The sequence below is a fragment of the Erpetoichthys calabaricus genome, chromosome 3 (assembly GCF_900747795.2).
Source record: "Erpetoichthys calabaricus chromosome 3, fErpCal1.3, whole genome shotgun sequence".
NCBI classification, from domain to species: Eukaryota; Metazoa; Chordata; class Cladistia; order Polypteriformes; family Polypteridae; genus Erpetoichthys; species Erpetoichthys calabaricus.
Genome location: NC_041396.2, coordinates 92,725,128 through 92,741,219, shown reverse-complemented (window position 1 = coordinate 92,741,219; position 16,092 = coordinate 92,725,128). Strand labels below are relative to the sequence as shown.

At 36.0% G+C, this 16,092-nt stretch overlaps 1 protein-coding gene across 2 annotated transcripts in view; it reads right to left on the bottom strand.

The window, feature by feature from the left end:
- Positions 1–1,514: 1,514 nt before the first annotated feature.
- Positions 1,515–16,092, bottom strand: part of nucks1a (nuclear casein kinase and cyclin-dependent kinase substrate 1a) — a 64,230-nt gene continuing 49,652 nt past the window's right edge. The window contains exons 5-8 of one of the 2 annotated variants that reach the window (XM_028797127.2): positions 12,380–12,535; positions 8,850–9,005; positions 3,338–3,478; positions 1,515–2,986 (exon numbers count right to left, since the gene is read on the bottom strand). In XM_028797127.2, coding sequence (XP_028652960.1) covers positions 2,748–2,986; positions 3,338–3,478; positions 8,850–9,005; positions 12,380–12,535 — 692 coding nt within the window. In that variant the 3' untranslated portion in view covers positions 1,515–2,747. The remainder of the gene's footprint in view (positions 2,987–3,337; positions 3,479–8,849; positions 9,006–12,379; positions 12,536–16,092) is intronic. The other variant, XM_028797128.2, reaches the window with a different exon arrangement.

Genomic DNA, 16,092 nt, shown 5'->3' with positions numbered 1-16,092 from the left:
AATCGCAGGGTGTTCAAATACTTATGTTCCTCATTGTATATATTAATTAGTGTGGATTTTTTTAAATGACATGTGGTGGACTAAGTTACTTTGTACACAAAACAGCAAATGGGGACAATATTACACACCAGATTTTGCATTGTGTACCAATTTTCTGACAACACTGAGTGTTTGAAAATAGATCAGTGTGCAACTATGGTCCAATAGACTCAAGAATTCTCTTTTCCCTCAAATTGATCTGAACTCTACTTATGCCAAATTAATTCAAATTCAAGCGCAGATGCTGCTATCTCAGCTGCTAAATGCATCAGCTTTAATAAAATTATATATACACACATTAAATATCTTTAATACTTACTCCCAATGACCCATTAAAATAGAATAAGAAAATTTAAATAACCTTCAAAGTGCCTTTAAAATTGGAATGTAGCATAGTTAACTGCATATTAAAAAGTACACAAAATAAGGCTATAATCCATGTGACACAAATAATCCAAGCTAAATGTTGCAAATGAATTACACCCCAGTTGATTGGTGGAGAGGGCATAACAAAGTAGTAACACAAATGAAGCTATTCTCAGAGCACACAAAATTCACTTTAGTACCAGCAGCATAAAACAAGCAGTTCTGTCCATGCCAGGGCATTGCACCAAGAATATTATTAATTAAAAAAAAAAAAATTTTTTTAAAAATGTACATTAGAGATGAGGAGTTTACTTTCATACAGCTTGAATTGAACCTCACATAACTTATTTTCCTTTTCTATTTAGGTCTGGTCAGAAAAAGATGAACAAAGGCCCTTGAGACAATTTCTTTGTGAGGTCGCCACTGAGATTAGGTGAATGCTGAAAAATGTTATTTGATAGTTGTTTTAAAGTTGTAGCTGAGAATTTCAGGTGAAAACATTCATAACATATAAGCTATACTACATTAAAGGTTTAATTACAAATTAAACATAAGTTATGACACATACAAACAAAGCACACAGAGGTAAAGGAGAATGTGAGGTTTTGAAATACAGCATACTGTACTAGGAAATTACCAAATACCTTTGAAATTGGGAAGAGAGACTTCTAGAAAATGTAAGGGATATTAAAAGAGCAGAATTAGCATGTAAACATATTGCTGTTACCAAATACCTTCAAAATTGATAAGAGAGACTTCTAGAAAATGTAAGGGAGCAGAATTAGCATGTAAACATATTGCTGAAAGCTGTAGATAAAATGCTTCAGTTGATGTTAAAAAAGGATTGCCTGCACCCCAAAAACAAAAAATCTAATGTATACTCTAATCAGTCATAAAAAGATTATAGAAGCAGTGAAAATCATCTGGCAGATAATGAAAGATTTGGAACAATGAGACATTTAACATTCATCTGATTTGGAAGTCTTCTTTCAAATTAGTCCAAAAAAAACTGGTATTAATAGTAATTTCTATTTCAAGAGTCATCTAGTGTAATGGGATGAAAAAAAATCTGTACTTTCAGTAACTTAAAGCATGACAGAAACACAGCATAACATTGATACATTTTATTATTTTTTTAAAGAAATTTAAAAATAAGCAGAACATCTGGATTAAAAGGGAAAAAAACACTCCCAACCACACACATTTTCAGACATTTTTGAAATGGGGGAATTACCTATTTAAAAAAAAAAAAAAATACAAAACAAAAAATAAAAACAAGGCGGCTCAAGGGATTGAACGTTGCATTTAGCATTTTTGACTCCAGGATGATAGAAACATTAAGGCCCAACACAAACATATGGGAGTCACACATTCTCGGGCATGACCCATGAGAAACCTAACCACAGACCGCTGCACATAAAACGGCAACAAAGTTCATACAGTTGGCTTGAAAACAAAGAGGCTGATATAGAGACACAGGTAAAACCAGCAGCAGCTCAACAGAATAGCTCTATTACAAGCCGCATTAAGTCATTTACGCAGTTTCTCAATTCAATGCGCCTGCTGCTTTTATTTTCTTAAGCAACAACTATATTAATAAAAAAATAATTATAAATGATTAGCAGACCAATTGAGACCCAGACTTACACAAGGACCATGTTTTATTTATTCAGTACACACAGGCTTGTAGATATGGTCTACCTAGTTTTAAAATAAAATCACAATGCACTGAAAATCATTCAGATGCAAATTGTGTTTTCTCAAATATCAACCCTTTGTTTACCATCCTCTGAATTAAAACACACATATAACAAACTCATGTGTTTTAAAATACAAATCACAAGTACAGTGTCATCTTTAGTTCATTGAAGAATAAAGCTTTTTTTGTTTAATCTTATTACCCCTTTCCCCTTGTCCAGTAACCTGAGGTTTTCTTCTGCAGACACAGAAATGAGCAGAGTTATAAAGCAGTGCTTTATGAATCTCAGTAATAAGACATATTAAGCATATGTGCTGACAGAAAATGCTATATCAGATCTTTAATGTCAAAGTCAAGTTTACGACTATAAAAATGGTCTTAGCACTTTAAGATACGCATGAGATTTAGCTGCAACTGAACAGTGCAAAGAGATCCTAAGAGATGAAAGAGCCAAGAAAACTCAAGCCTGGTATGGGGAAGTGGGTGACTAAGGCCTGTCTGTACAAAAAAAAAAAAAATGGGTCCTTGAATGTATCCTTGCATAAAAAATAAAGTCCAATCCCTTGGGCCAGACAGACACTGAAAACCAAAATTTCTAACTCTACACAAAGTAATAATAAAAAAGCCATGTCAAGCCCCCTGCTTAGTCTTCCCCAGACTGAGGTTCCTCTTCTGAAACATCTTCATCATCATCTGCTGTGTTACCAGTCTTCTTTTGTGGAACCACATCTTTTTTCTGCTGCACCTGCTCCTCCTCCTCTTCCTCCTCTTCTTCCCGAGGGCTCTCAGGTTCATCTTCCTCCTCTTCCTCTTTCTGGGAGATTGAAGCTTTTGCTGCAGCTGGTCGGCCTTTGCCCTTGCTTTTGATGGGGCTTGGAGTCACTTTAGGAGAAAATATTTTATCACATAATTTAAAGGAAAATATGCTTAACATCAGAAAAGCATTCAGAAGATGATTATTTATTTGCTCCAAGGTAAATTCATTGCACTGCTTAAACCTCCTTGTATCATATTATTACTTGTAAAAAAGCTACTTTAAAAGGTACAACCCTAAACAAACAGTCTGACTACATATGTGATTTTAAATTAAGGCAAAAGCCAAACTCTGTAACCTGTGTGTCCAAAGCTTGTCATATCTAAATTACAGGGATCACTTATTTTCTCCTACTAGTACATAGCATGCAAATATTAGAGTGGCAGTTTTAAACAGAAATTATCCTTGTCACAACTCACCTGTAGCCTTTAGTCTTGGCTTTGGTGACTTTTTCTCTGGTTTGCTTTTCTTAATCACTTTCTTACTCTTCTTCCGTGAGCTTCCATAATCACTGTCGTCATCATCATCTACCATGAAATCCTCATCACTGCCAGATTCCTCTATTTAAAAAAAAAAAATGCTATCAGGTGCTGAAACCACCATTGTGCCTCTAAACCTCTTGGTTCTGTAGACAGAGAAGAAATTAACTGAAATTCAGTTTTATATATCCATTCCTTACATGGATTTTAATAAAATTGTATGTAATCAACTATAAAATTCTGGAGCCTGTTTTAGCCCATCTATGAAGCAAATTAGGCTCATCCATGCTGAATGCCTAAAACCAGACTCCTGATTGAGTAAGATTGAGAAGTTGGAGTTTATACGAGTTGTACGTTGAAGTATCATTGCTAGTCCAGCATTGAAACCTTTTAAAATGGGAAAAGATAATACATTAACACATTAGTGTTACTAATAGTATGGTATGTAGTTTTCAGGTTTTGATGATGAAAGATGATAATGATTTTTGAGTTTACTGCAAAACTAACTGGGTGAAGCAATAACAACAAGTTTTTTATATCTGCTTCTTCTCCATAAAGATTCCTTTTCCAGACTAAAAACCAATTCAATGTCTACCTTCTTCCTCCCTTGTAATTCAAAAGTCCACACAACATTTTCTGTTTACGTTTTAAATTTTAGGGAGACATTTCACTGTGCAAAAAAAACAAAGTCTTTATCCCACTAGCAACCTGCATTATCCCATCTTGAAGGATACCACTAGGGATACCTTTGTCCTGCCCTTAGCAGCTTAGTGTATTCAGAAAATGTTCAGACCCCTTCGCCTTTGTCACATTTTGTTATGTTGCAGTCTAATGTTAAAATTATTTTAATTCCATTCCCCCCCCCCCCCCCAACATCAAGCAACACTCAATATCTAAGAATTAGACATTTTTAAATATAAATTTTAAATTTACAATTTTGGTTTTATTACTAAAACAAACTGACAAACAGAGATATATTGATACAATATTCAGACCATTTACTTAAGTACTTTTGCTGCATTCCATTTACCTCAGAAGTCGAATATCTGAGGTGGGAATTATGTCACACCCAAGCTGATCGTGTTCCTGTAATACATTCAGAAAACCAACATGGACACATACAGGAAAACCTTTGTTGTGCTTGCTCCATCAGAAAATATGGAAATTGATACCACATTATACCATATTGTGCATAACCAAACACTGTAGCAGCATGTTCACAGATAGAAGCTGGATAGTAATGAGTGTACAACTGATTTAATGAGACACAAACAGAAAGAAGTACTAATAAACAGTATAATACAATACAGCTCTCAATAAAGCTTGCAGAGTATGTCGCCATTTTGGATTGACATCATAAATCTCTAAAATCAGAACAGCCCTGAGTTTCCAGGTTGGAAATACATATTAAGGTGGTGTTCCAGTTAAATTCCAACTTCCCACTTCAAATGGAATGCAGCATTACTTGAAGCACTTTTGGCAATGTTCAGCCCCTGGAGTCTTTGAGGGTATGACGTGACAAGCTATACATGCCTGGATTTGGAGATTTTCTACCATTGTTCTCTGTAAATCGTTTCAAGCTCTGTCAGGCTGCATGAAGTCCGTTGGTGAACAGCTGTTGTTAAGTATCTATAGAGATGTTCAATTGGATTGAACTCTGGGCTCTGGATGGACAATTCAAGGACATTCAGAGTTGTCCCTAAGTCACTCCAGTGTTGTGTTTGCTGTGAGCGCAAGGTTATAAGGTGAACCTTCGGCCAAACCTGTGATCCAGAGTGCTATGGAGCACCATTTTATTAAGGATTTCTCTGTACTTTGCAACATTCAGCTTTCCCTTGACCCTGTCTAGTGTCCCAGTGTCTGCTAGAGTTCAGTTCAGACCAGAGAAACTTGTTTCTCACAATCTAAGTGTCTTTCAGGTGCCTTCTGAAAACTTCAAGCAGGCTGTCATGTGTCTTTTACTAAGAAGAGGCTTACATCTTGTGACCTTGTAATTAAACTTTGATTAATGGAGCACTGTAGTGATGGTGGTTGTTATGGAAGTTTCCACCATCTCCATACAGCTTCTCTGGAGTTCTACCAGTGACCCAAAGGTTCTTGGTCACCTCTCTTATCATGATCCTTTTCCCATGATTACTCAGTTAGTATAGCCAGCCAGCTCTATAGTTAGAGTTGTGGTTGCTCCTAACTTCGCCCATTTAGGAATTATTGAGGCCACTTTGCTCTTCTAAGCCACAGAACATTTTTGTAGCCTTCACCAGACATGTGCTTCAACACATCCAGTCTTCTAAGCTCTGCAGCCAATTTCTTCAACCTCATGGCTTGATTTTTGCTCAAATACACATTGCCAACTGTGAAACATCATATAGACAGTTGTGTGCCTTTTTAATCATGTCCAATCAACTGAATTTACAACAGGTAGATTCAAAACAAGGTGTAGAAACATCCATGATGATAAACAAAACAAGTGTCACAACAAGGACCTGAATACTAGTGTCAATCTTATTTTTCACATTTTATATAGTTAATAAATTTCCAAAAATTTCTAAAATCCTAGTTTTGATTTGTCATTCTGATGTAGATTTTTTCCCCACATCAAACACTCAATACATGATTTTGCCATAAGGCTGCAATATAAGAAAATGTTATATAAAGTGAAGGGGTCTGAATAGTTGCACAATTCACTATATAAAAGAAAATGAGTAAACAATTAACAATTTACAAACTAATTTAACTGTTACTTTAAAAACACTTCCCCAAAGAGCACTGAATAAAACATCTAAGATGACTACCTGACAATATGATTAGTCTACTGGCATCAAGATCAAATAATAAATTATAGCTACATCAACTAAGAATTTTTCTGGCTTAAATAAATAAGGTAATAGGTACAATTTCTAAATGCCTAGGAACGTGCAAATATAAAGCGGGTTTCTTTCTTTTTAAATTATCTTCCTTTCCAGTCATTCTGGTGTGTGTTCAGACAATAGTGTTGTGTATATATATTTTCTTATATGTTTATGTATTATTTATTTAGAGAGAATTATAAATTAAAATGTAACATTAAAATGTACAGTATGGCATAATAAATTAAAATGTTTAAATTTCCACAGAAATCCTTATCCTTAACCCCCAAATGCTGGCAATAATGTGTCAACTTGTGCACTCGTGATTTTTTTTTTTACCTTTCTAGCATCTTTAATGCCATCCAGCCTCTCTTATTGAGGGACAAGTTGTGCGAGGTGCAAGCTGACACTGCCCCGATTTCCTGGATTTGAGGCTATCTGACTAACGGGCCACAGTACGTGAGATTAGGGAACTGTACGTCGGAGAGAGCAATTAGCAGTACAGGTGCTCCACAAGGGACTGTGCTTGATCTGATCTATTTCACACCTCGAGTTTCAAGTATGATTCCAAGACGCGTCACCTTCAAAAGTTCTCAGATGACTCTGACATTGTTGGATGCATTAGTGATGGGAAGGAAGAACAACACAGAAGCACGGTAAGTAGCTTGGTGGAGTGGTACCATCACCACCATCTCCAACTAAACCCCAAGAAAATTTTGTTTTGGAGTTTGTGAGCAGAATGAGGACATTTTATATAAGAATTGCCACAGACAACTATTTAATGAGGAGGCTGAGGTCATTCGATGTGAGAAGCCTGCTGCTGAGGACTTCCTGTAACTCTGTGGTAATGAGTACCACCATTTAGGCTGTAGTGTGTTAGGGCAGCAGCATCACAACCAAAGATACTAACAGACAGAACAAGATCATCAGAAAGGCCAGTTCAGTCCTGGGGGTGAAACTGGATACTGTGGAGGTGACAGTTGAGAGGAGGATGCTGGCAAAGGTGTCATTATGTATGAAGATCTTCTCCCATCCACTCCATAAATTGCTGCGGGGCCAATACAGTGCAATGAGTAGCAGATTGCTCCTCCCCTGCTGCAGGAGGGAACATTTTGCAGGTCTTTTCTTCCTGCTGATATCAGACTATACAACTCTGAGGTTTAATTTACGTATCCTTATTGGATTTCATGAATTACATGTATGACATAAAAGACTGTAATCACGGGTACTTTATCCATCACTAGACACTTTATCTGTGGTTACTGGTCATTCTATGTATCACATTTATTTACATATAATACTGTGATAATGCACTGTATTTATTACTGTGGATTGGTCATACACTACTATTTTTGGTATTTTATAGTTCTTACTCATCTTATCCATTTCATCTTATATACTGTATTAGATCTTTGAGTTATTTTATCTATATATACTTGTTACAGCGCTGCTGTAACACCTAAATTTCCCTTCGGGAATTAAAGTGTTCTCATCTCTTCTATTTGCAGAAGGTATAGCCAAGGCTTGGTTATTATTTAAATTGGAAACCTTCCCTTTTGGTTTCCAGTTTGATATTTCTTTAGACTGTGATCTTTCATATGCATCGGTATAATTCACAGATGTGTGTGATGCAGTCAGGATCTTTGGACTATGCTTTTGATTTAAAATTCTATAATTTTCTCATCTTCACTGATTTGTCATAACCTCAGTGTAGCAACTGAAATAATGATATTGCAAACTCATGCAGTCGAAAATGCACTCACTGTACATAGTTAACAGGTGGGGACCGACTGTATTAGGGTGAGGAGCTCACTAATATGGGTGAAATGTCAAATAAAACCATTGCTTCTTCAGACCAAATATAGCCAGTAGAGGTGGCTTAACACAGACTGGGTGCCTCTTTTATTGGTATACCCTGCAGGACCCACTGAAAGACTCAAGAGCAGGTAAAAGATTACAGAGACTGCTGCTCAGAACAGGATAACCTGAAATGTCTAGTACATCTTGGTGCCAACTCTGATCACCACCAATATAAGCATATGAAAACACTCCTCGTCATTAGCTGCGGTTCTTTGTCTTTAAACTAAATAGCTGCTAAACATTTTTAATACAAAGAAACACTTTATTTCTACCTAACCCATCCATAATTCAATGCATATCTTAAGTTAATAAAGGTTTAAACTGAGGATGTGCCTTTCCATAGATTAAGTATACAGTCATGCTTCTTCCACTTGCCTAGGACAGAGAAGATCATTTGCAGACTATGTAGTAAATAACATGAACAGCAGACAGAAAGTGGCCTGCTCCAAACTTTAAAGAGAGCATACAACAGGATTTCCAAATTGCAGTTTTTTTTTAATTCAAATTTCAGTGACCTACCAATCCTTTGTTCAAAGGAAAGTGAACAGTACATAAGACGCTAACACAAACTATTACACTGCTAATGAGATACTGTGTCTACCTCAATCTACAAAAATGCGTTGGCTTTGAGAACACTATTAAACTGTACTACTTCAGAACTGTTGAAGTTTCTCCCTTTAAAAGGGGCTTAGGAAAAATGCTGCTAGCTAGTGTATTTTACTTGCCCTCACCCACAAACAACTTACTATCTAAAAATTGCTGCTGCTCCTCCTCTTCATTCTCCTCATCCTCACTGCCACCGTCACCAAGAAGCATCTCTCTCTGTTTCGAAACAGCCTTAGAGGCTGCTTGCCTCTGCTGTCGCACTTTCTTACTAGCCTCCTTCTCATCATCACTATCATCTGCAAAACACAGATTAAGAAGCAATGTAAACTTTGAAAAAGACTAGCAAATTATAGTTAAAACTCAAACAATATGCAGTTCTAAAGCAACAAACTTTGCAAGCACTTCAGTTGCTAGTCAATACTTGGACTTTTTTTTTTTATTACACTTCTGATTAAAATGTCTAACCACAAGATCGCAGAAAGACATTCTCAGTCACATTTACCTCAAAATGTGCATTGAAAACCTTGATCAATATGCTGAATCCAAATCATTTTGCATAAATAATTACTATTAGGAATAACCTAACTACTGCATCTACAACTGATAATCATTTTCTAGTATCTATGACATGGTATTTAATGAAATTCTCATGTGTGTGCAGGAGCATATTGATGAATGCAAACTGAAGTAACTGCAAAAATATGCCTCATGATTAGGAATATGCTGAAAATTATATTCAAAATCTTGATTCAACTATATACAAATGAAGTCACAGTAGACACATACAGCATAAACGAAAGACCCGAGTGTGTGTATGGAGCAGTGCAGTCTGCTCATGCTCAACCACAGCCACCAGATGGCACATGCATGCACTTTTAATTTTTTTTCAGCGCTTGCATGCATCTCATTTCCCACTACGAAAGATGCATGTGTGTGTGTGTGGAGTCTGCTCTGCTCACGCTCAACCATAGTCACAGGAGTTGGTGTGAAGTCTACAGAAGATGTAGAAACTTGTGTAAGTGTCACTTGCACTTGGTGAAATGGCACACGCATGCACTTAACATGCAGCTTTGGGGTACATGCACGCTGCACGTACAAACAACAAGCTACCATACATTTGCTTGAGACAGGTTCCAGCCTGTCCCACTCAATTTGTGCCACAGCTGCACTTGACTACACGTCTGTCTTTGACAAGCTATGACCTGTCCTAGCCCACTTAGCTGACGCCTCTGCTAATTTATCAATATAGTAAAACTGCTAGGGAGTCTTTGGGTTGTTTTTTTGTCCTGAAGATCACAGGCAGATAGTTTGCTTATAAGCAAAAGATCAGAGAATAGGAAGACGTATTAATACAAAAATACTCAAAAATAAGTTATTCTAAACACACAAGAGGCAAATGATAAAACATAATGAACAAACTTAAAACAACAGGTTTTTTTTTTTTATTACAAAATTATAATTGGAAAGAAAATAATGTAGCGTTTTATTGAAGGTACACCTTCCTCATTTTCTTGGTCTCAGAAAGCAGCAAGGTGTAAAATGTGTCAAAGAATCTTATTTAGAAAGGACTTTAAAAATACATCCATCACAAGAAAAAGCTTACACTAAGCACATTAAAGCTGTTTATTTTGTAAGGAGTGTATCTTGAATATTTTTGGGGACCAGTAGGTGGAACATGCACTATTTGGCAGCTAATAAACTACTGACATTTTGCCTTATAGGAACTGCATTTGTTTCAGTGTTTTGACTGAACTCTACTCAGAAGTGGAATCTGTACAAAATCTTCTTAATACAGACCGACTCTGTATTCTGAATTACACAAGATAATATTATGTATAAACCTTATATTTCAGCATACCTAGAGGGAATTTCACTAAGACCAGACTGAGTATGTATGTCCTTTCCAATGGCTTCTTCACCAGGCATTTGTTGGGGGGAAAAGTCTGAGGTGACACTTTAAATGTCACAAACAAGCGTTCTGCCCCCAACAGCATAGCACACTCATCAGAGTATATTACTGAGATTGATTTTTTTTTTTTAACTTTGCATTTTCAGTGCATTTTATTATACCCCATTCAATTTCTAATTTTCCTTATTAGTAACGTGTCTAATTTTTTTTCAATGTCATTAAGAAAGATGTATATTTTTTATGTTATCAAGTACTACGAACATGAAAATCTTGGGCATTATGGTACATCATTAAAGCAAACTATGTACAGCACTTTGTTTATATTTTATTTACAAGGAAGCACCTGCTGAAAGAAAGACTATTATAAACCTATTCTCATCAAAATGAAAAAAGAATACAGTGGAATCTCGGTTCACAAACGTCTCGGTACGCGTACAAATCGGTTTACGACCAAAAAGTTCGCCGAACTTTTGCCTCGGTTCACGACCACCCACTTGGTATACGAACAAGCCAGTTTCCCTTTCGGTTTGTACATGTTCAGTCTCTCCCTGTGCATTTCCTGTGCACTGAGCAAGAGAGAGAGACACACACAGGCAGCAGGAGAGAGAGACAGACGTACACACACAGGCAGCGAGAGAGAGAGAGAGAGAGAGAGAGAGAGAGAGAGAGAGAGAGAGAGGGGGCTGGACGCATAAGGTAGGAAGGCAGTTAAAGAATGCACTGGGCTTGATTTTGTTTTCACTTCTGTTTACAGCGATTGGTTCGTAGCGTGCATTGTTGCAATGTTACTTTTCTTGGTGGTTTATTAAATTACGGATTTTTTCAAATGTTCATTTTTTTCCCCGTGCTTAAAACTCATTAAAAAAAGTGTTTTTAGCCAGCGGTTGGTAGCGCTATAGTGCGAACTATTGCAGTGTTAGTTTTCTCTGTTGTTCAAGGTTTCCTCAGTGCTATTCAATGTTTTTACATTTAGTTTACTATTACGATGTGCATTCTATGGTTTAACTATATTTGTGCTTAAAAACTTAAAAAATATATATATTTACATACAGTTCGTATGGTCTGGAACGGATTAATTGTATTTACATATGATCCTATGAGGGAAATTGCTTCGGTTCACGACCAAATCGGTTTACGACCAGAGTTTTGGAACGAATTATGGTCGTGAACCGAGGTTCCACTGTACATGGTCCATAACCTTTTGTTAAGGCTGATCTCTGAAACCAATGAAGTGAAAACTCTGATCGATCCCATAGTAATAAAAACCAAACTGGCAGTGCAGTTACAAAAAAGCTAGCAACAAACAAAGATTTGTATGCATTTTAACAGTACACACAATTCCTGGAATTTAAAATGATATGAATAACAGTTTGCCTTCAACAAATAAAATCTACTTAGATGCAGAGGTCAGGATGAAACTTAGCTAAAAAGATGCCAGTGTCCAAAGTTTTCAAAAAAGATTAAGTGTTCATTAATTTACTTCTTTACAATTAGAAACACGACATTCACTTTATGAATTAAAATATTTACATAACACAAACATGTGAGTTGACACAAATAAAAACAAATCCTCAATTCTGTGCCCAAAGTCAAACGAGTCACAAATGGTACCAGACTTGATGAAATATTCTTGTGTGATTTACTCTTACAAGACTAATCCACTGTTCTTTAGGAGCATTCTAGTTTTCATCACATTTTCCGATTAACCTTAATATAAAGGCAAATAAAATTGTTATAATTTGAAAAACAAATTCTACTTACCTGCAGTGCGTTTCCTTGATTTAGGTGTCCTTTTGGGCATAAGTTTTTCTGGTTTGGCTTTTTTTCCCTTTTTGCTCTTCTTTGAGCTGTCATAATCACTGTCTGCACCTTCCTCATCCTCTCCAAAGTCATTATCATCTTCACTTCCAAAATCATCTGAAGGAAATTGAAACTCAGATGTATATACAAATTTCCTTAGATAACATATACTAAAAGTCAGTTCCTGCACCCATCACAAATGGCTACACAATAGTAAATATTTCAATGAATATATGTAATCTTAAAAAAAAAAAAATGTTTCAGTGTAAGAAACATACAAATACAGTAAATTATACTAGTGCCATACCGATTTTGCCATACTGATCACTCCTACACAGAGTTACATGTTGCAAGTGAATAGTACATGAACTGAAATCATCACATGTGTATTTTGCATGGAGATGTAGATTTCATTTTCTTGTATGGAGATGCAAGTGCCATATTCTGAAATGTTAAGTGTACTGGGATGCAAGTATATATAAATATACTAAGATGCAATGTCATAAGGACCACTGTGAATGCACCAGATATCTGGTATCAGAATACTGCATACAGAGAAGGGTGTTTTTTTTATTTAAAAAAAAAAATATAAAAAAACACATTTAAGCTATCGTTCACACTACCATGTTTTCATGTAAAAACTGAGTTTTTAAAGAAAAAACATCTCTGTCCACAATGGTGTTTTCACATTGTTTACAAAAAGATCCCTGTCCACACTGAAATTGCTCAAAAACGCATATGACCTTAGCATGCACTCATCAGCAGCAAACTCCTTGAAGGAAATGCGCAGTGAAAAATTCAGAGCCCCATATAAATCAAATTCCCTTGTGCTTTATACGCTTTCAAAACTATCAGTGCTTGCAGTGATTCTGATAGGGTGTACACAGAATAAAATTCTTTAAGGAGCTGGATAGCCAGAGTGAACTGCCCCTGTGCTACGTTAATGTGCTGATTATAGCTGAAAGTAACATACTATAGTTTGCTGTGGACTGTGCCTCCCCTTACAGAACATATCATTTTAGGTAATAAATACAGATTTTAGGTAGATAACCGAGTTATTTTCATGGGGCTCTGAATTTTTCACTACAGCAGTAATGCTACCGTCCACAGGATTTATCACAGAACTGTAGGGACAAGTAAGCAATTTGCTTTAAAATGCGTGTATGCAGCATTCAAACTTTATAAAACACAATTCAGAGGCATACAGGTAAGCAGCTCAACAAGGGCCATTGAAAATAACTCTTATGCTCAGTATGTTGGAAAAGGTTTTTCTTCCATGAAGGATGACTGGTCAGGGAATGAGCCACTGTAATGAGCTGGGTCCAGACAGGGTATGCCAACCCACACCAAAATGCTGATGCTATGCTTTCAAAAGTTTATAGTTCTCAAGAGCGTTTTTAAAAGTCTTAGACTGGGCATGTCTTCCACATCATGTTTTGTTGAGACAGCTGTCAGCAGGGTACATATAAATAAAACTTTACAATATGCATTGAAAACTGAATCCAATTAGGTTTATGGAGGCCGAAATGACATAAAGAGACAAGAGATTTCAAATGAAGTGATGAAAAAATTGCACTGATTGATGTCCTACTACTAGTTGTTTGTGGAATGCCTATGGCTAATTGTAGCTTTAATTTCTTAAATATAACAATTCTGAAAGTAGTAAATGACAGATTTAAAATCTGAAGTCCCAAGCTAAAACCGTTAGCTGCATCTGACCTTGATAGAAGTAGGCACTTTGCCGTTTAGCCAATAAATAATAGTGTTAAATAAATACTGTGTCATTATAATGTGTAGATAATGCAGCCGCAAGGTTGTCTTTACTTTAATGTTAACCATGACTATAGGTTTACTTTGAATGCATAACATGTCAACGACCCACAGGCAGGAAAGTCTTAAATAAATTCCCACATAAGTTGAACTACTTTTATCTTTCACTTTTACAGTCTTGAATGTCATGTAATAAACCTACTACAATTTTAAGGAGCAGGAGAAGCGAGCTGTTGTGACCAAAATTCATAAAGCTGCTGCATAGCTGCAGGAACTACTTCTAAAGGCAGCATATCAAGCAGAAGCTTTCCAGTGCAATAACTCTGCAAGTAATTTGCTGTTTTGTATTGAGTGGCTATCTAATGAATAAAATATGGAAATATACAAAATACACGTTGAAGCAACCTCTCTCAAGGGAAATTTGAAACAGTAAACTAAACAGTTATTTAAGGTGCACAGAATATTTTGCTATTTTAAAAACAAACACGTATGAAGATTCACAAAAGCATTTTCATGGGAGTTTTTGAAACTTCAAAACACTGGCTAGTGCAATGAATTCAAAGAATCTCAACAAAAGCACAACTATCTTGTCAAGGGGTCTCAGAGTATAGAGATTTCAAGAATTTGCTCCAAATTCATTGCATGTGTAGCAAATGACTTGTAATAAAACCGAATAGTGTACTGATACTCAATATGTGTCGCTTCTGAATTGGAGTATAAATAAATCTATCTACTGTATAGCAGAACACTAAAGTTTGTGCGCCTCTGGTCCCTCATAGCAAACTGATTATTCAGTTTGACTGTGGTGATGCAATGGAAACAGGGAATGCAAGACACACAAGGAGGTGCAAGGGGAAAATAAATGTTGTGATTTGCCTTTCAATATCGGAAGTACAAAAGCAGAAAGTAGACCAGAAATGCACTTCAAAAGGAGAGCGTGAGAAGCAGACTTTATGGGAACACTTTCAAGAGACCAAGTGCCAGGCAAGAGAGGTAAACACACAAGAATATAGAGGAAAGGAACTGAAGGTTCATGGTATCAAAGGAGATGTTAAATATTTAAGTTATTCTATTACTCATCTTTGATAGTTAAGATTCATACATAAAGGCATTGCTCCTAGAGCTCGGACTCTATAGACTTTTATTAAGTTTATGTAGCTATATGTAGATGTTATACTCTTAAGAGCAAAAATATACAAAACTTATATAAAAATGTACAAACTTAGAATTCAGAATATAACTTGCTAAAACATAGACAATTAAACAAAGCAGTGTCAATTTCAGATAATGCGCAAACTGACAAAAGAAAAAAGTACTATGCTAAAAAAGAATTAACCAAGAATGAATAATAAAATAAAGTGTGTGCATGCTGCAAATAGTAAGGCAAATTTACTATTGGTTTACTTATGTTTCAGATTTAATTTGCATGAATTTTTAAAGAAACAAAAAATACACTAGTTATGAAGAAACCTGGGAATTTGTAATATTATATTTAATTATTTTAACAAGTAAGCCTGTTAGTAAACCAGAACAGCTAGTTCCTGCTATTTACCACAGTACTTTGCATACTGTGACCCATTCCTGAACCAAGGTGTAAAAATGGGGTTTGTCAGCAGCACCTGGTGCAGGGTGACCCAAGTAGCCCAACTGGGCTCAGTCCTGAAACACCACATTGAGCAGCAATGGATGATAGGTTAGGTAAAGTGACAGTATGGACACAGGCAAGACTGCAACTAATGCATACATATTTGCCTTTAGTGATAGAAATTTCTTATGTATAATTTTTTGTTAATCTCAAAATGATAAAAAGACTTCATTATATACTCTTAACAAGCAATTTACATGCTATATACATTAATACATCTGGAACAGTTTTCTCCAGTGTCCTGTGGAATACAGATTGC